The sequence below is a fragment of the Chelonoidis abingdonii genome, chromosome 4 (genome assembly GCF_003597395.2).
Source record: "Chelonoidis abingdonii isolate Lonesome George chromosome 4, CheloAbing_2.0, whole genome shotgun sequence".
Lineage (NCBI taxonomy): Eukaryota > Metazoa > Chordata > Testudines > Testudinidae > Chelonoidis > Chelonoidis abingdonii.
This window is the reverse complement of record NC_133772.1, coordinates 49,136,548-49,156,875: the sequence shown is the minus strand read 5'-3', so window position 1 is coordinate 49,156,875 and position 20,328 is coordinate 49,136,548. Positions and strand designations below refer to the sequence as shown.

Genomic DNA, 20,328 nt, shown 5'->3' with positions numbered 1-20,328 from the left:
CACTCATAAATTGTTTGCTCTCTGTAACATTGATAGAGAGAGATGCACAGCTGTTTGCACCCCCTCCCGATATTAATACAAACTCTGGATTAATAAATAAAAAGTGATTTTATTAAATGCAGAAAGTAGGATTTAAGTGGTTCCAAGTAGTAACAGACAGAACAAAGTGAATTACCAAGTAAAATAAAATAAAACATGCAAATCTAAATCTAATACAGTAATAAAACTGAAATAGATAAAATCTCACCCTCAGAGATGTTTCAATAAGTTTCTTTCACAGACTGGACACCTACCTAGTCTGGGCACAATCCTTTCCCCTGGTACAGCCCTTGTTCCAGCTCAGGTGGTAGCTAAGGGATTTCTCATGATGGCCATCCCCCTTTCTCTGTTCTACCCACTTATATATATTTTGCATAAGGCAGGAATCCTTTGTACCTCTGGGTTCCCATCCCCCACTTCTCAATGGAAAAGCTCCAGGTTAAAGATAGATTCCAGTTCAGTGGACATGATCACATGTCATTGTAAGACTTCATTACCCACTTGCCGGCACACACGTATACAGGAAGACTCACAAGTAAAACAGAGCCATCTACAGACAATTGTCCTGGTTAATGGGAGCTAACAAGATTCCAGCCACCATTAATGGCCCACACTTTGCATAATTACAATAGGCCCTCAGAGTTATATTTTATATTTCTAGTTTCAGATACAAGAGTGATATATTTATACAAATAGGCTGACCACCCTCAGTAGACTATAAGCTTTGTAATGATACCTTACGAGAGACCTTTTGCATGAAGCATATTCCAGTTACATTATATCCATATTCATCAGCATATGTTCATAAAATCATATAGAGTGCCACGTCACAGTATACATTAGTGGTTAAGTTTGCGCTCTTTGAGAAAAACTTTAGCCCTGATGGCATTCTTACCCAACTGTGTTGCCTTATTTAAAAAGAAACAACAAAATGATGGTTTTTTGGAATCACTTTTGCATTCATGAGCAATTTGCAACACTCAAAGGCAGTAAAAATTCATGGGCATTTGTAGTTCATGACAGACTTAGCCCACCTGTTTTGCCGTCAACATTTGTGATGACAGTATGACCATTGTGGCAACATAGTCAATCACAAGGATCTAACCTGCAGTACTAGCACTAACCAGTCTCTCATGCACAGAACAGCAAACAAACAAAAAAATAAAAAAACATAAACTGGAATGAAAAAAAAGAACAAGAAAAAACACATTGTAAAATCAAAAAGGAAAAAATTGCAAAAACAAAACAATCATCAAAAAAAAATCACAAAAATGTTGGTGGTGCAAAAGCTATTAGTTCTGGGTTTTTGAGATTTAATTCATATTGAATGCAGTAACAGCCCTGAATTAAGATGGCATTTTCTTAACAAGAGGGTTACCCAAAATATTATTTTGATAAATTCTGCATTAGTAACTTAACCTTCAACTATTTCAATTACTTCATTTTTACCACTTTTTCTTAAAATATCTTTTCAATAAACCTTCAAAATTATTACCCATCACAGAAACTATAAACCTCAAAAAAGCATTTAAGATTTTTTTTAAAAAGTAATTTTCAAACAATTGTCAAACCTTTTTTTAAAAAAGCAAAATAATTAACAATTTACGTTGCATGCTTATCTCAAACAAGTTCAACACATTTAAGAATTTTAAAACAAACTTTTGTTTTAAATTAACTTTGTAAATAATTGCTTGTTTACCAAGGTGCCAGCTTCTCAGTATGTATTTAGGCCCCACGGTAGGATGCCAAAAATGTTGTTTGGACTAATTAAGTCTCTCTCACTTTTGCACCTTTTTCCTGTCAACATTTGTTGCTATACATTACTGTGACATCCTATGAACTTGCACTAAGTTTTTACAGATGAGCTTACAATTAGGGTAAATTTGTACCCAATTATCATAACTGTGCACAAAAGGAGGAATGGCAGCTGGCCCCTACAAGTGGATGTTGTGGCACTGGCAGCAGCTCGAGCTAGTTACCTGAGCTCGGACCAGGGAAACAGGGGGGCTTAGATTAGGGTAGCTAGCCTGAGCAGCTGTCCTTACTGCAATGTCCACACTTCTGTTTTTAGCACACTAGGTCTGCTAGAGCTACATGAGTCTGTCTACCCACTCTGAGAATATCACCTCCCAGCTGCAGGGTAGACATACTCTTGGAAGAAAAAAGGACTTTGGGGAGGGAACATAGAGATAGTAGCCAGAAGAAGTTCACAACTTTAAAGGGGAAGGGAATGAGTAGGGCTGCTAGATCAGTATTCTTAATGCACAACCTTGGATTTCAAAGCTGGAGGGGATAAGGGCTGGTTGTGTGCACCAAAGCTGGGAGGCTACCAGTAGTGCTCAGATTCTCTGTACCGAGTAGGGGAAGAGTTCATATTGCCAGGAAAAATCACAGAGAAGGAAGAAAAAAAAACAAAAAGAGAAACCCCCCACTGCACTTGCAGCCCTAGATAAACAGTGGTGGGAGGGGGAAAGGGAAGTCAGGATTAAGGACATTCCCCAAGTGCTCTCTTTTTGAGGAAGAGATGGAGGTAACAGTGAATGAGTCAAGGTGAAAAAGTAGAAGAGGACAGTAGGTGTAGTAGACAAAAGAAAGCCGTTATATCAAGGCAACAGGGACAGCTTACCCACTAGAAAGGACCTGCCCTTTAGGGTTCAGTTGAGAAGTTATTGCCCACAACAAGAAAGGGCCTGTCATTTGTCACCCATGGTGGTGGTGGTGATGAACTGGGGCTGGGTAAGCTGTCAACCATCAGAAAGAGAACCTGCCATGAGTGAGACGGAAGAGGGAGAGCCCAGAAATCTGAAAGACTGTACTAAAACCTCTTCCTCTGAGAGCCTGCATTTGAAACAAAAGTGTTTTTCTTTGTTTTCAGGTGTTCTACTTCTATGACTCATTTTCCTAGTTGTCATTGTTCTCTTTCTTGGCTTCTTTTTTCTTGGGCCAGAGAACTGGAATGAAAGAAAGAACATTGCTAACAAGGGACTGCAGGGTTTCCATGCGTCCAATAAAGAGGAAAAGAAGACTGCCTGGGTAAGGTTAAACTTGGGTTTATATACCCCTACAAGATATAACTTTGCTTCTTTACTTCCTTGCTTTCAGAGATGCAGTGCTTACAGAAAGGAAAAGGGACCATACACTGTAGTGGTATTCTTTGGTACAAATACATCTACCAGAGGAGATTAAGCACAATAATGTATCTTTCCACAATGATAAGATGGCACAGAAAAAGGCACAATCATAATCAAATAATATACTCATGTTCACAGATCACAAAGCATAATCTTCCCATCCTTCTGTGCAAACTCCAGGTATGCCAAGAAAAGGGAGCGGCAGAAGGTTGCATCTCTACAGTTTACTAAGAAATTACTTCAAGAAAACAGAAAACTTTAGAAAAAACAAACTCATGGTCCACCTTTTATCTTTCAAATATACAAAAAGCAAGTCAGTTATCTTTAATAGCAGCATAGACCAAGACATGTATGCTGGGAGCATGCAAAACCAGTCTTCCTCCCTGAGATATTACAGCATAGTAGACTAAGTTTGTGGATACAATGTAAGAAATCCTATGTCTCACGAAAAGACAGCTCTCCTTGTCCATGAATGAAGAATTCAGGAGAATAGCATTGTAATCTGTAGTGTCTTAGTAATGCAAATTTCTTCTAAAATATTTTTCAGTCAAAATGGCTCCCATCACTGTGATATTTCCAAAGTTTGTATTACACAGTAAGGACTAATACATGTGGAAACAAAGAGCAAACAATGGTCTAATTTCTGTTCTCCTGATTTCTGTATTTTCTAATTCCATATTCAAGACATAATACTGATTTGGTTTGTCATAAGCTATTTCTCCCTTGTACTGCAAGGTTAATAATTTAAAGAAAATTGCCAAATTTTAGTTAGTAGGATTAATATTTAGTAATTTTTCATGATACTGTTATAGCTTTGAGAATACAACCACTTGGTGGTTTAAGTGGAAGGGTCCATCTCAAATATAGGAATGACAAATTGGGTTGTGCCCCCTAGTTTAAAGGAGATGGATAACCCACAAAAACAGACTGCTAAGCACAGAAATGAGGAAAAACAGAAATGTTCAAGAACACATATTTGCAGCATCAACTTCTGTTTTGGCGCACACAATTTAGGGTAATACCCACAGAAAATTTGGCCCCACCACTCATCTATAAATTAGAACTAAAATAAGAATTTAACTGTGCATGTATTTAATTACACATTCTTATTTATATTTTAATAATTGTGTAGATTTTCTGTCTTCCAACCCAATACAGTTATTTCATTCAAAAAATAATGTAAAAAGTTGTTATATGTTTTCTAAGAACAAAACATCCATCCAAACACACACAGACACTGTGGATATAGAAACATTTATATATACAATATCAAATTTATAATTGCATATGAGAACAGATAATATGGGGAGACAGACCTAGTGGTGATAATAGACTGCAATTTATTTATATTACAGTAGTATTTGGAGGGCCTAATCGGGGACATGGAACCCATTATGTTAGGCACTGTAACAACACAGGGAAGATAGTCCCAGCCCTAAAAAAACTGAAATTTAGGTTAATGACAAGATCTGAGGAATGGCTGAACAAACAAAGAGAGAGGGAAGGGCAGAAGGAGGATGAGGTAACTATACTATGAGCACATTTTCATGTAGACTAGCTGTGTCCACAAAGTAGCGTGCTTTTGTCGACCGTAGCATCTGTAGATATGGCAGGACCAAACTAATGGAATATTGGGCTGAATATGAAGCAGCATTAAGTCAATGTGGCTCCTGATAAAACTACACCCACAATACTGATTTCAGTTCTTAGCATCTCAGTAGTAGAAAGAAAGAGAAATAGTAGATGGAATTCAGAGAAAACCCTACATTAACGGAACTACTTGCATGAAGAGGAGTAACAGGATCTGGCCCTTATTTACAAATGCTAATCAAAACAGAGAAATGATACAAGGTACACAGAGAGTTTAAAATAATCCATAATCTGGGGGGAATAATTTTTAACAGATACTCAATAGGAAAGAAAAACCTGAAAAGATGTCATACTAAAAGTGTACTAGAGATGATAATAGACAACTAATTACACAAGAGTTTGCAATTTAGTTTTCACAAGGCTATTTTTAATTGCATGTGCAGGGGCAGCACGTTACAAGTGAAAAAGGTAACAGTTCTCTTCTCTCTGATTCTAATGCAACTGTATCTGGAAACACTGCCTTCATTTCTGGATACCTCATGACCAGAAAAATATTAATACATTGGAGAGAGTTCAGAAAAGAGCAACAAGTGATGTGGGTATTGGAGGGATGGATTTTGAGGACAGATTAAAAAAGCTAACTATATATAAATTTAGCACAAGGATGGGGAGCATAAATTTACAAATATTTGGAGAGACACAAAATCAAAGGGAAATAGGAATTGTTTATTGTGGTCTGACGGAGGCATACCTAAGCTCCCCTTAGCTAAGATTAATGCGCTGAAATTAAGGAAAGTAAAATTTAGGATTAATCTAAGAAAGCTTTCCTACAGTGACATCTGGTGAGTCTTGCCCACATGCTCAGGGTTTAGCTGATCGCCATATTTGGGGTCGGGAAGGAATTTTCCTCCAGGGCGGATTGGCAGAGGCCCTGGAGGTTTTTCGCCTTCCTCTGCAGCGTGGGGCATGGGTCGCTTGCTGGTGGATTCTCTGCAGCTTGAGGTCTTCAAACCACAATTTTGAGGATTTCAATAACTCAGTCATGGGTTAGGGGTTGTTATAAAAGTGGATGGGTAGGGTTCTGTGGCCTGCCTTGTGCAGGAGGTCAGACTAGATGATCATATTGGTCCCTTCTGACCTATGAGTCTATGAGGCTCCATAATAGTCTCCCCTGGGACACTTAAAACTAGTCTGGACAAATATTAGCAAATTCACCATAGGAAACAATTTTACATTGACAGAGTGATTAAAAAATTTTTATCGTTACATTCTGTGATGAGAAGAAAAGGCTATCTTGGCTTAAAGGGGAAGTAATACATTTTATTAATGGAAAAATGGGGAAGCTGACAGCAATGAATATATTTTAGGAGCTAGGAATTGCAGAAAACTAATAAGGGAAGCACAAGGACATAGGAAGAAATCTATGGCCAGCAGGATTAAGGACAACCAGGAGTTTAAGTATATTAAGAATACAAAGAATCCTAGAGTTGGTCCATTACAAGATGAAAATGATAAAACTGTCAATAATATAATGCAGAAGCTGTCAAATATTTCTGTTTTGTATTTGGGGAAAAAACAGATGATGTATTCCTATCACATGATGATGACATAAGTACTTCCCATTCTAACAGTAACTCAGGAGGACAGCAACTATTGAAGTTACACATTTTGCTATCTGCAGGTCTGACTAAAATGCATCCAAGGGTTTTAAAAGTGCTGGCCCAGGAGCAATCTGGATCAGTAATGTTCAGTACTTGATTTTCAGTAACTCGGAACACTGGTGAATTTCCAGAGGATTGGAAGAAAGATAACGTTGTAACGGTAGTTAAAATGGTAAATTGGATGATCCAGGTAATTACAAGACTTTACAGAGTGACAATGATCTTGGCCAAAATTTTGGAACAGCTGATACAGGACTCAATTAAGAATTAAAGGAGGGTAATATAATTAATGCTGATCAAAATGGCATCTGCCATGCCGTCTGGGGTCCCAGAAGGAAATAATTTATTAAAATGGAGTTGTGCTGGCAAAAGTCTAAGAACTGGTGGGCTAATGTGATTCTTGGATGTATAAACAGAAGAATATGGAGTTAGGAGTGGAGATTTTATATTAACTCTGTATTTGGCACTGATCGATCACTATTGGAATACTGCATCCAGTTCTGATGTTCACAATTCAAGAAAGATGTTGAAAAGCTGGAAGGGGTTCAGAGAAGAACCCCGAGAATGATTAAAATAATGAAAAAAACATACTTTCCAGTGAAAGACTCAAGGAGCTCAGTCTTACCAAACTGACAGTTTAGGGGCGACTTGATCACAGTCTATAAGTACTTACATGGGGACCAGACGGTGATAATATAGGGCTCTTCAGTCTTGTAGAAAAATGTATAACAAATCCAATAGCTGGAAGTTAACGGTACGCCAGGTTAAACTAGAAATAAGTAACACATTTTTAACAGTAGATAGGATTGCATGGGGAGCAATAAGAAGGTGCTTGTTTGAAAATGTAACAAATGGACAATGAAGGCTGCCATAATTGTCAGAGCAGAGACATGATTCAACATCCTGACAGCATATAAGGCACGCTAGATAGGGTGGGTATAGGCCATGAAGTGCCTTAAAAGTGAAGACATGTAGTTATTATTTGATGCAGTAGCGAATGTGGAATAACCAGAAGGATGTAGAAAGACAGGTGATATACCTGAAATGTCATGCCAGAAAAATGATCTTTGAAGCAGCATTGTGAATGGATACAAGTGGGCAAGAGGGGATTTGTGAAGGAAGAATATACAGATAGATATATGATTTATTACAACATATTTCAAAAAAGGGTTTTTAATGAAAAATTGGGTTTATATATTTTTAATGAAGTACTCTAAAAATAAGTTTGGGGCAGTTTTTTGTTATCTGAGATTTCATGAGAGGACTCTGACTGCAACAGGTTTCATCCAAGTTCTCCAAATTTATCAGAACAGTCTCCCAAACTAAAAACAGTTTTCTGCTTATGTTAAAAAATTTTAGAAACTATTTTTCTCAACTTTATTTAAATATCATGTATATAGAAAATACTGTGTGTCAGTAGCTGAATTTTTTATTAATCTTTAAATAGGGTAATTCAATGAAATTTTGAAAGTTGAAATGAGAAATGGAACCTGATCTAGATTTTTGAAGTGAGAACAGAATCTATAAACACATGAAAAATATTAATGTCTTTTTTGTGAAAATTACATACAAGTAAATGAAATACCTAAAAGCCTATGTATAAGACAAAATTTGTGTGTAAGTCCTTTAACAGAGAGTGTTTACAATTCTTGTTCTTTTGGCAAGACTATGAACAAGATAGTTGTAAATAAAAGATGGGGCCAGATACTCAGCTGCTGTAAATTGGTGCAGCTCCATTTATTCAGTGGAGCTATTCCAACTTACACCAGCTGAGAGTTTGGCCCATATGTTTTAACGTCTTTCAGCACAGATGAGATATGGCTGTGGTTGTAATGTCATGCCTAATTTTGGCTTCAGATTTGGAATCAAAGCATGTGGAAAATGCAGGTGAAACCGCTGAAGTAATGAAGTAAAAAACAAAAACATTTCCATCCTGGCCAGTTGTTCTCCAAGACAATGTCTTCTTCCTGAATAGAAAAAAAATATTTTTTAAATTACAGTAATCATGTTTGCACTTACATTTAAAAAAAGAATAGTTATTTCTGCTTCTACTCTAAGTGGAGCTGTTTGGACATAATACTGGGTCTGATTCATAGGAAAGGATATGTGCAAATTATATTAAGTGTCATATTTTAAAAACATTTGTAGTTTTGACAACACAAGTACCACCGGATTGAATCCTGCAGTCTTAATTTAGGCAAAAACTGCTAATGATATCAATGGGATTTTTGCAAAAGACAACAAAATTGTGCCTATTGTCTATTGCCAATCATCAGTTGGTAATTACCCACTGATATCACAGTAAAATTGGGACTTTTGTACAGATCTAAAGTAGGATAGTATAGTGGTTTTATACACTAATTCTCATTCCATGCATAATACACAGCCTGGAAGCATAAAGGTTCTTGTGGAAAAAGCAGATAAATAGACAGTCAAGGCTAGCAAAGTTGATGAAGTACAAGAGGCAAGAAGCAATGTGATAAGATACAAGAGCGGATAAATAGGAGCAGGTTAAATTGTTAGTAAGACATTTAATTTATTTTGTTCTAAAGCTTGAAAACACTCTCCAGATTCTGTAAGATGAAAGCTTTAGTCTGAAGGGTTTGGGGGTTTTGGCATTTGCTCAACTGATTTAATAAAGAAACCACATGCTATATGATTGCTTGAATAATTAGGACACTGTATTCTGTAAATGCATCTGCAGCATCAATCAAGTAGTTCTGGATACTCCAAATTTCTGCTCCAAATCAACTGAATTTATTTTCCGAAAAACAAAATTAGCTGACATCCTAAATCCAAATTTAAAATAAGGTATTCATATTTTGCAATTTCAAGTACTCAGAGATGGAAACTGGATTATGAAAATTGATCAGACACAAAAATCTGCTGCATCAATTGCCAAACAAACAAAACTCAGTTAGAAACCACGACAGAGGCTGTGTAAGATCCTCAGATAAAACAAACTTATAAAACATTAAATGACATGATCACTTTTTGTATCAAAATGTCCTTTAATTTATATAGGAGACACCATTACACGACATTGCCAGGGTTGCTGGAACAATTTATATAGTGGGAGTGCTGACAGCCATTGAACCAAATCGTAAACCCTGTATATAATGGAAACCACTTCAAGCCAGGGAGTGCGACAGCACCCTTAGTTCCAGCATCTATGGACTTTACCAACCCTCTGATGCACTGTATTAAATATAACTTTACAAACAGTTGTTTTATCATAAGTGTAGCTTTTTTACATCGTGCTGTCTATTGTGGATCAGTTAACACTATTGTGTATAGATGCATGAAGAGGCATGAGCTCTTACCTAGTGAAAAAGGAACAAATGCATCTTTCTTGATGAACTGCCCATTGCTGTCCAAAAACCGTTCAGGATAAAACACTTCTGGGTTACTCCAGTACTTTTCATCAAAGTGTACAGAATAGAGGTTTGTAATTATTGTAGTGCCTTCAGGGATAGAATAACCGCGCACAACTGTATCCTTAGAAGTTGCATGGAAAATACCTAATGGAGCTATATTACAGAACCTTAAAATTTCATGTAGAACTGCTTCAGTGTAAGGCATTTTGCTTTTCTCTTCTAAAGAAGGTGTTTTGTTTGGGCCCACGACTAAATCAATTTCTTTATGAACTTGCCCTGTTAGAGAAAAAACCTTTAGTTGCAAAATACATTAATATTTTGTGTTAAGACTAGAATTGCCTTAGTACTTAGTGCAGCACCTAACATACCATCTAGTATGGTAGATATTTTCAATTTTTAATTTCCTCTGGTACTCTCATTCCACTGCTGACAGTTTTTTCAAGCCTCAAAGAAATAGTAATTTCACAACAAACTGGAGCCGTAATCTTGATTCCAGTGTTTTTCTTTACTCAATAAATTTCTCCTTTCAAGGAGCTCATGAGAATTGGAATAAGTAACATCACATTCTAGATAGCTAAGATGAAGTATATTAAATGCAAAAAGAAAAAATCAAACACAAGAGAAGACCATGTATAGAAAATTCAGAATTAAGAGCTAGTTAATTTTTTATCTAATTATCCCAATATAGTACATCACATATGTTGTGTAAAATCACCCACCATTTTAAGAATCTTGAAATAGTTAGGCACACTATGGTAAAAGTCAGAGGAACAACTCTAGCTGGATTCTGGATTTTTTTTAACTTTTTGGGATATAAATTAAATTATTTCTCTTTCAAGCTCTTTTTTAAAAATGAAAAAATATAATTAGATCCTTTAAATCAACTCCACACTGAAAGATCACATAATAGTTTGCTCAACAGGGCAACAGCTCATTTACTCTTTTTTTCTGATGTACTTTATCAATGTGTTTGCTAATGCCCCTAAATCACATAAAATAGCAGTGATACAGCTTGACTGGCATCAATACAATACCTCTAGACAATGAAGATCTATTACCAAATTCTTAAAATGAAACTAACCTCTTCAATGCCAAAGAAAGTGTATGAGATAGATCAGACCAGAACTTTAGTGCATTTTGTAGTTAGCTATTATTTTTGATACATGTTGAGATTCTCATGTGGAAAATGTGTACATAAATGCAGGATATTAATATTATTTACTGCTATGTAAAGAATCTGAACTTGAATCCTGAGCTTATTTTTCTCCCAAGGGCTAGCAGAAGCTGAAATCACAGGAGAATTTTAGAGGAGAGGGATTGCTTTGTGTTTTAACAATACAGTGCCTCTTAAATGATCTGGCTGAGACACAAAACTCCACACAGTGCCTAGTTTCTGTCCCCTGTTGGAAGATGATGTTTTGGGGAAGACCTAATGCAGAAGGGGAGAAGGCCGTATGCTGCCAGCGTTGCCAACTTAGCAACTTTGTCACTAGATATAGTGACTTTTGGGTTTCTCTAGCAAGAAAATAAGTGTAAAAGTGACTAGTGACAAATCTAGCGACTTTCACTGCCAATTACAGTGACATTCAGAAAAAGAAGTCACCAATATCTAGTCACAAAATCATTCACAAGTAGCTCAACAGTGTTAATAAAATCCATTCCATGATCTTTTTACTACATTCTGTTGCACACCAAGTCAATGTCATTGCATCTCAATTGAGCATGTCCTCAGAAGGAATCACATTCCAGGATTTCTTGGGCTGAGATCACTATAATCTGCAGATTAGGAAAATAAGTTTGTGGAGGCTAATTAAATACTTTACTAAAGTCAAGTGCACTTTGGAGAGAGCAGCACATTAGCCAGGGTTTGTTTTTACCCAAATGTGTTCTTTCTTGCTACTCAATAGTAGGTATCAAACCCTGTGATGAAGGAAAAAATGGCTAATGAAGTGGGTAGGGTGGGGGAGGCAGGTTAGCCAGCGAGGAGAGCCGCACGGAGGAAAGATGGGGTGGAATGACACAAGGGTACCGTGCCTCCAGGAATGAAGCCCTTACTACAGGATCAAAGGTGGAGCTACCTTGATTTCAGTTCCACTTTACTGCTTCCCCTGGCTTGGTCTGGGGTTAGCTGCCCAGCTGTTTTCAGAAATGAAACTCTGGAAGTGGGGGAAAAAGGGGTCCAGCTAACAGATTTTTGTTTTTACATCTACTTTCTTGGCTCCCTGCAACGCCAAGCTCAGGTCAGGTGAATGACTCTTCCCCCTGGTTCTGGACTCTCCCTTTCACTAACCTGTTAGCTCAAATCCAGGCTGACAGGAAAGGAAGGCTCAGCTGAAATTAACCAACCTCAGCCAACATGGGCTGCAGTGTACAGAGTGCCCTTCCCAGTGAGCAAAGGGCTGCAGTTTCCTTCCCAATGAGCAGAGGGCACCCTCCTTATGAGTGTACTATTATAGTTGCTTCCAGTATGCAACAGAATGTAGTAAGAGCATGGGATGGAATATATTAACACTATTGAGCTGCTTGGGAATGATTGTGACTGTACTTGTGTGTGTGTGTGTATATATATATAACATTCTCTGTTGAATTCTCTGGAAATTTTGTTCAGTGACATTTTGGACTCCTTTTGAGTGTTTAAACAGCTACATCTAGTGACTTTTCAGGGTTTGTCTGCTGACTTCCTGCTATGTGCAGTTGGCAACGCTGTATGCTGCTTTTAAGATAAGAATGATCCTGTATTATGAGGAAATTAAAAGAGAGTTAATATAGCTAGTTATGAAGGTAATTATTAGCCTCCAATTTTTTCCCTTCCATCTCATGCCACATACATACAAACATATACTGTTATCCCCTAGATCTTAGCTGCTGACAAGGTGTAGACATAAATGTGGAGTTTAGGAAATCCTTTTGATGAAATAGAGGCCCTCCAAAATGTATAAGATATTTTAAGTGATGGCCCCTATGCAATTAGAATCACAATTTCTGTGGAATTGCCAAGATGTACAGGAGAGCACGGTCAAACCAGTTAAACAAATGTATGAAAATTAAACACTGAGTAGAATTCTCTGCTGGTGTCTGTTAATGAGTACAGCTTCACTGAGGTCAAGGCAGCAGCATCCATTTACATGAGCAGAAAATTTGGCCCATCATATATAAAATAGCAACTTTTCACACAATAATATTTAAGCCACTTAACTGGCCTCTTCCCCAAAGTATTAAAAAGTCTTAGTTCAACCTGAGCACTTACAAGGTTGTGATATGAAAAAACAACTTTTCTCAGAAGGTGTGTGAACTCAGAAAGGAAGCTAACTAATGACATTTAATGTTCAAGTTCCTGCACTAAAATTTCAATGTGATCATCTTCAAGAACACATGTTAGCGTAGTACTTCAGAACTATGCTAACTCTGGTTATGTTTTAAAATGCTCATATTGTCTTTTCCCCTCCAATAATCAATGTAAATACATATAAGTGCATAGTACATAAACCTGTTATGGATTGATGCACTTAAGGATTAAAAAATGGTTCAAAGAGTTACCCAAAATCTGATTTACACTTTTTTGCTGATTCTTGCATTCTTTTGCCAGCCAGTATTCTGAGTCATCATATTGTTCAACCTACACACAATAAAAGTAAATCTCTCCTTATTTAAAAAAAAGTTCACTGAAGTGTTTACAAAAAAAAAACAACCCTTAAAATATTTTCCTAATGGTAACTAGATACCCATTTTATCTGCAGATAAAATAGCATTGGCATGTCTGTCTGCAATACATTAAGAAAGAGAGATAATGGAGTAATGCACACACATTTTTATTTTTACTGAGGATTAGTATTGGCAACTCCAATACACCACGTTGAAAATGCACTCTAAATTCTCACCATAAAGGCTACAATATCAGTTCCTCAGAAATGACAAAAATTCTTACCTTGAATGTTCGGATAAAGAGCCATAAACAATACTGCCCATCTTAAAACATTTGTTGTGGTTTCTGTTCCAGCGATGATAAGTTCTCCAACAGAGAAAATTAAATTTTTGGTTGAATATGTAGACTCTGGATCATTTCCACTTTGATCCATTTCATCTAAATATGCATCAATGAAATGTTGAGGTGACTGAGGCCTCCTCTTTTTAGAGACACGCTCAATAAGTTTAAGCAAAAAATTATAGACTTCAGCTGCATTCTTAAACAGTTGTTGATGTTTTCCAAAGGGTAATATGCCAATCCAGGGAAAAGAATTATACAAGAACACTGAAGCACTAGCAACTAATTCAATGTTTTCACTAAAAATATCTATCATGTGCTGAAATTCAGTGTCTTCATATGTAAAACGTTCTCCAAAGATAATCAAATTAGTAATGTTTGAGACTGCATTTGTTATCAAGTGTTTAAGATCAAAGGGTCTGCCTTTGTACGTATCAATGGCATCAAGAAAAAACATGGATTCTTCTGAAATTTTGTGTTCGAAGGACTTTTGACCATATCCAAAACAACGAAAGCTGTTTACAGCTAACTTGCGATGCTCTGTCCATCCTCTACCGTATCTAGAGTTCAATAAACCTGAAAATACATTTTCAACAGTGTTTTATGCATAGCTCTATATCCTCATTCAACAGAAAACAAAACTATGAAAAACAGCAGTCCATTCTAAAAGTAAATTCACAAATAGAGATGTCCCAGTGTGGTAATGCTCACTCCAGTGCGGTAATGCTCACTCCAGTGCAGGAAAGATTCAGACATCTATTTCGTCATTAACATATATAAGTATTGTGACCCAAAGCACCTGTGTATTCACAGCCTACACAGTATTGTAATAATATGCCTCATGGGGTATCATATGAAAACACATCCTACATGCTATTGTAATAATATGCCTTTTGACGTATCATTTGAAGACAAGTAACTTGCTTATCAGTAATATCATGGTGAAATTTATATAGCAAAATTATATGTAAAGGTATTAATTCTTCTGTATGATGTTATTAGGAAATGTTCAAAACCAGACAGCTCTGCCTAGGAATAAGTTGTTTAACAGGTCTGTCCTTAAACAAAGGAATGTGTGTTTACCCCAGTTTACATGTTAGTAGTAAACAGGATCACCAAGACAACCAGGGAAGGAGATGGCAGGAAACAGAACAATTTGCATTTCAGCAAAGGTGGGAGAAGAAAAGAGCATGGAGCTTCCTTCACTACCAGACTCCATGTGCCTTCCTCACAGCTTGAATAAACTTTACTTTGAGGGGTATTGTTCAGGAGAATCCACTTCAAAGATTCAATGGATATAAAACAAAGGGTCAGAGAACCCCAAGTTACCACTTTCACCTAAGATGACAAAGGCACGAGAACCTCTGGAAGAGATCCTGACCAAGGAGAGAGTAGGTCACCCTCTTGCTAGAAGACTGAGAGTGAGAAAGGCCATCTTGAACAAAGCCTTCAACCAAAACTTGCTAAAATAAGTTTTAGATGTGTGTTTTCACTTTTATTTGCTTTGGCCATATCTAACTTTATCTCTTATTCTTGAACTCTCTTTAAATCTATTAAAAATTATTGATCTAAACCAAGAGTGCTGTGTTTGTACTGAAGTGAATGTCAACTCCAGTTAATGTACACTGGTGTGTTTTGTCTCCTTAAAGAAGCAAATTAACTATATTATTTCTTTTAACTGTCCAGGAGAGAGCTGAACATTATAGTGAACATGATTTTGGGAAGTTTCAGGACTGGAAGTGTGTTTGGGTCACCCTGCAAGTAGTAACCCAGACTGGTGAAAACCAGTGTGGGGCTGTACACAGGCATTGATGGTCAGACCTGCTAAGCCACGGGCGTATAACCCACAGATACTCAGGGTGTGACCTGCATGATGGTAGGTTAGTTGTGAGCTACAACAGCAAATATTGCAAAGCACCCAAGGTTGCAGGGCAGGCAGTGATAACCCCTCATTGGTCTGGACTGCACTCCAGAACATGACATGTATTTATTAGCAACTCCTTCAAATCCTAATGAGAGTTATATACATCTCTGTGCAAAGATGGGATAATAGACACTTTGTCTCTAAAAAACACCAGCAAAAGAAAACAACACACCAGCAAAACAAGAAAAAGGTTAATTGTTTTAGTTTCAGAGTAATAAGTTGCATGGTGTATATGTCAATGAATAAAGGATGGTTCTGGATACAGACAGGTATCACTTTTATTTCCCCACCCTTACCTACAATCTCAGAGTGTCAGGCACTTACCTTATTAATTATGCTATAGCAATTCATTTTTATCTAATATAATGGCCTTCCTGTGTAATACAGAATGGGACTGGAGTTATGCTCTTATTTTTTTATATACTGACACACTTTTAGCCATGGGAGAATATTTTTAGAAGAGAAGGTTATTCACCTTGTGCGGTAACTGAGGTTCTTCCAGATGTGTGTCCCTATGGGTGGCTTCAAGTCAGGTGTCAGTGCTTCCTGGCACCATCAATAGGAAATTTTCTTTAGCAGTGTCTGTCAGGGCCACGTGTGAGCAGTAGTCATCTTGCGGTGAAGTTGGCACCTTGACTAGCATGTGCGCGACCCAACACCCTCAGTTTCTTCTCTACCATAGAGTACTCACTGTGAACTCTGAAGTGGGGGGGGGGTAGATAGTGTTCTTGTTGAATAGCCCCTGATGGGGGTTCTATTTTGAGTTGTTTGTAACACATCTAGATGCAGTTGGAAATCCATTTCGATAGTCTCTGAGTGGATACTGTAGAGCCTTTGGAATACTCTGTCTTTGAAACAAAAATCCTTGGGGATTTTTGGAAGGACTTTGTTCTGTCCAAGTAAAATGCTAACACACGTCGGATACCCAACATATGTAGGACAGTCTCTTGTGTATTCGCATGAGACTAGGGATAAAACGTAGGTAGGTGAATCGGTTGATTGATGTGGAAAGAGGATGATATTTGGGGTATAAATTTTGGATGTGGTCTCAGTGTGACTGTCCTTGAAGAATATAATGTATGGGAAATGAGCCATAAGAGCCTCTATTTCGCTTTTGCGGATGTAATTACAACCAGGAACATCATCTTCATTGATAAGTGGAGAAGGGAGCATGTGGCTAGTAGCATGAAATGGGCTCTGGGTAAGGCTTTTAAGCACCAAGTTTAAGTCCCATAGTAGCATGGGTTCACCTATTTCTGGGTACAAATTTTATATGCCTGTGAGAAAACGTTTTGTCATCGAGTGTGCAAATACTGATACGCCATCAACCTTATGGTGAAAGGTGGTAAGTGGTGGTAGGTGTACTCTAGCTAAGCCTGTGGAAAGCCCTGTGTTCTTTAGTTGTAGTATGTATTTCAAGCTTAACAGGAGTGGTGCCTTAAGTGCAGATACGTTCTTGTTCTGGCAACATAAGGAGAATCTTTTCCATTTTTGGAGGTAAGTGGGGCATGTGGTTGGTTTTCTGCTGTTTCCTAACACCTGTTTTACTTGTTCCAAACAGGTTAGCTCATCATGGAGGAGCCATGCCCTCACGTGAAGTTTCTCCAGGCTCGGGTGGAGGACTTGACCTTCATCTTGTGAGACAAGATCCCGTCACAGAGGGAGATTGTGTGGCGCACAGATTGCCATGTACTTCAGGTATGGGTACCAGGTCTGCTTGGGCCATGTCAGAACTATAAGTATGACTTTGGCTTTGTTAGTCTGTATCTAGTGTCTCACTCGAGATTAGTGGTATCGGTGTGAATGCGTACAGGAGATGAGCAAGACGTTCCCCTAGGTCGTGGTCCCAGGCCTGCTCATGAGCAAATTTGTGGACATTTGTTGTTTCGTGATGTCACAAATAGGTTGATGAGTAACCCCCCCATTTGGAATATGTGTTATATGATACTGTCGTGTTCTGGCAGCCTGGAAGGTATGAAGTGGTAATGGTGACGTGATTTATGCATCAATTCCACAATTTTATGCATCTGTGCACAAGGAATGAGAACAGGGTCGTCCCTCTTGATTTATGTAGAACATACATGCAATGTTGTCTATCATGACTCTTACTATTTTGTTTTTTATCATTGGAAGGAAGTGACTGCACACGTTGTGAACCACGTGCAGTTCGAGCAGGCTGATGTGGAAGTGTGTCTCTGGGATTGTATGCTGATTGAAGTGTATGTCCCAGTCGATCAGCAAAGCATCTGTTGTGATCAGGATGAATGGTGGATCCTGTTGGAATGGGATCCCTGATGGGGCTAGCGAAACCCAATCATATTATTTGCAAGACCCATTGATCCATGGTGATGGATGCCCAAGTGTGAATAGAATGAGCGCAGTTGGTGACCAAAGATCTGGGTATATGTAGACGGCACCGGTTGTTGGGAGAGATCGTTCAAACCCTTGACCAATGTTTCAAAATTGTGTCTTGCCCGATGGTGTCTGGGACACAGTAGGCTGAGACTGTGGGGTTCAGAGTCTCTGCGAGCACTGTCTCTGTCTCTGGAAGTCGTAAGGTCATTGTCTTTGGAAAGTACTCTCCTGGCCATGCTGGTATGGTTGATATCTTCTCCGCCTGTTTGAAAGTGTGTATATGCCTAAGATGTGGGGAGTTGTCCAGAAGTCCTTCATGGAGTGAAGGACCTTGCCTGTTTTGGCCAAGAACAACTTGTCTCTGTTGAAGGGGAGTTCTTCTACTTTGTCTGTAAATCCTTCAGATTCTGGATGAGTGTAGCCATGATGCTCTATGCATGACTATCGCTGAGGCTGTTGTTTGTACAGCCATGTCCACCATGTCGAGGGATGCCTGTAGTGCTGTTCTTGCCACAATCTGTCCCTCGTTAAGGACTGCCTTAAATAGTTCCTTCCTCTCCTTGGGGATGTCATTAAAGACCTCTCTGAGTTTCGTGTAACTGTTGTGGTCATATTTTGTGAGGAGTGCAATATAATTAGCTGTGTGGAATTGTAGAGTTGCGGATTAGTATACTTTGTGACTGAATAGATCTAGCCTCTTCCAGTCTTTTTGTCTTGTGGAGTGGACCTGTACTGGGGTTGTCTTCTTCTTTGATTGACCACGGCTACCACTAATGAATTAGGTCGAGGGTGTGAAAAGAGGAAGTCCATTCCTCTAGTCAGGGACATAATATTTCCTGTCAGCTCTTTTACATACCAGGGGAATGGTGACTGGTGTTTGCCATGCTGTTTCTGCTGGCTCCATTATCGCACCACTAATTAGCAGTGCTATTTTGGACGTAGATGATGTGTGTAGGATCTTTAGAAGTTGATGCTGGGTCTTGGTCATTTCCTCAAAGGGGACGTTTTAGCTGTGTGCTTCATGCCGGAACAATTCTTGGAATTTAAAGTCATCTTCAGCCGTAGGAAGCGGTGGCATGTCAGCCTCATCCAGCGATGATGATGAGTTACGGGCAGGTGATGTGTCTTGTTCCGTGTCCACTTCTCTGTCATCCTCCATTTCCTCAGGGGTCACTGACGGCTCCTGTACTGAGGTTGTAAAGGAACATGGTGTCTCTTTTGAGGTCTGTTGTATTGATTCATATAGGCTGCTGTCATAAACAGATAGCTAAGGGTTAATGTTTCTTTCACCTGTAAATGGTTAACAAAGAGAACCAAACACCTGACCAGAGGACCAATCAGGAAACCGGATTTTTCAAAGCTCAGGGAGGAAATGTTTGGCTCTGTGTCTTTTGTCTGTCTCTCGGCTATGAGAGGGTTCTTTCTATCTTCAAGCTTCTAATCTTCAGTTCCCAAGTTGTGAGTACAAAGGTAGAAAAACAATAGGCTTTTATTGTTTTTTTTTTGTATTTACATGTGTGTAGTTTGCTGAATGTTTAAATTGTATTTCTTTTTGAATAAGGCTGTTTATTCATATTTTTCTTTTAAGCAATAGCCCTGTATTGTCACCTTGATGCCAGAGAATGTTTATGTGTGTTTTCTTCTTTTATATAAAGCTTTCTTTAAGACTGTTTGGTTTTCTCTGGGTAGTCCGCTAAGGAAGGGAAGGGAATTCTCTTGTGTTTAATTTACGGAGGTGAATCTGTGTAGCTCAGGGAAGAAGGAGGGGGAAGGTAAATTGCCCTCTCTGTTTGGCATTTCAAGGTTTGTAACAGTATCAGCCCAGGATAACCCAGGGGGAGGGGAGGCTGGGGATGAGATAACGAAGAGACAAGGGGAGGAGGTTCTTTTCACTTTGGTGTGGAGACTCAGGGCCTCTGAGTCTTGGATCCCCAGAGGGAAGGTTTGGGGAGACCCAGAGGAGCCAAAACCACTGAAATTTTGGCTGGTGGCAGCGATATCAGATCTAAGCTGGTAATTAAGCTTAGAGGGTTCATGCTAGCTTCTCAGTTTATGAACGCTAAGGTTCAAATCTGAGTAGGAAGCTACGACAGCTGCCCGTGTCATATTACGGCCATTGCATCGGGAATGACATAGGTGGACATATCCATCGGTGTCTGAACCATGGCTGTATATTTCGGCCTCAGTGGTCTCTAGATCTCATATGTCCCAGCATTGGCCCGGTACCGGACAGTGAGGAGTGGCACGATGAAAAGGTGCCCTTCTCTAG

At 38.5% G+C, this 20,328-nt stretch overlaps 1 protein-coding gene and 1 long non-coding RNA gene across 2 annotated transcripts in view; both read right to left on the bottom strand.

Annotated features, from left to right (window-relative positions):
* The window catches only part of LOC142046752 (uncharacterized), a 257,988-nt gene extending 256,459 nt beyond the window's left edge, over positions 1 to 1,529 (bottom strand). Inside the window, exon 1 of the long non-coding RNA XR_012655753.1 lies at positions 654 to 1,529. This is a non-coding gene — a long non-coding RNA (uncharacterized LOC142046752). The remainder of the gene's footprint in view (positions 1 to 653) is intronic.
* A 6,482-nt stretch (positions 1,530 to 8,011) lies between these two features.
* CYP2R1 (cytochrome P450 family 2 subfamily R member 1) overlaps positions 8,012 to 20,328 on the bottom strand; it is a 37,400-nt gene continuing 25,083 nt past the window's right edge. Inside the window, exons 3-5 of the mRNA XM_032787656.2 lie at positions 13,724 to 14,356; positions 9,745 to 10,074; positions 8,012 to 8,388 (exon numbers count right to left, since the gene is read on the bottom strand). Coding sequence (XP_032643547.1) covers positions 8,213 to 8,388; positions 9,745 to 10,074; positions 13,724 to 14,356 — 1,139 coding nt within the window. The 3' untranslated portion in view covers positions 8,012 to 8,212. The remainder of the gene's footprint in view (positions 8,389 to 9,744; positions 10,075 to 13,723; positions 14,357 to 20,328) is intronic.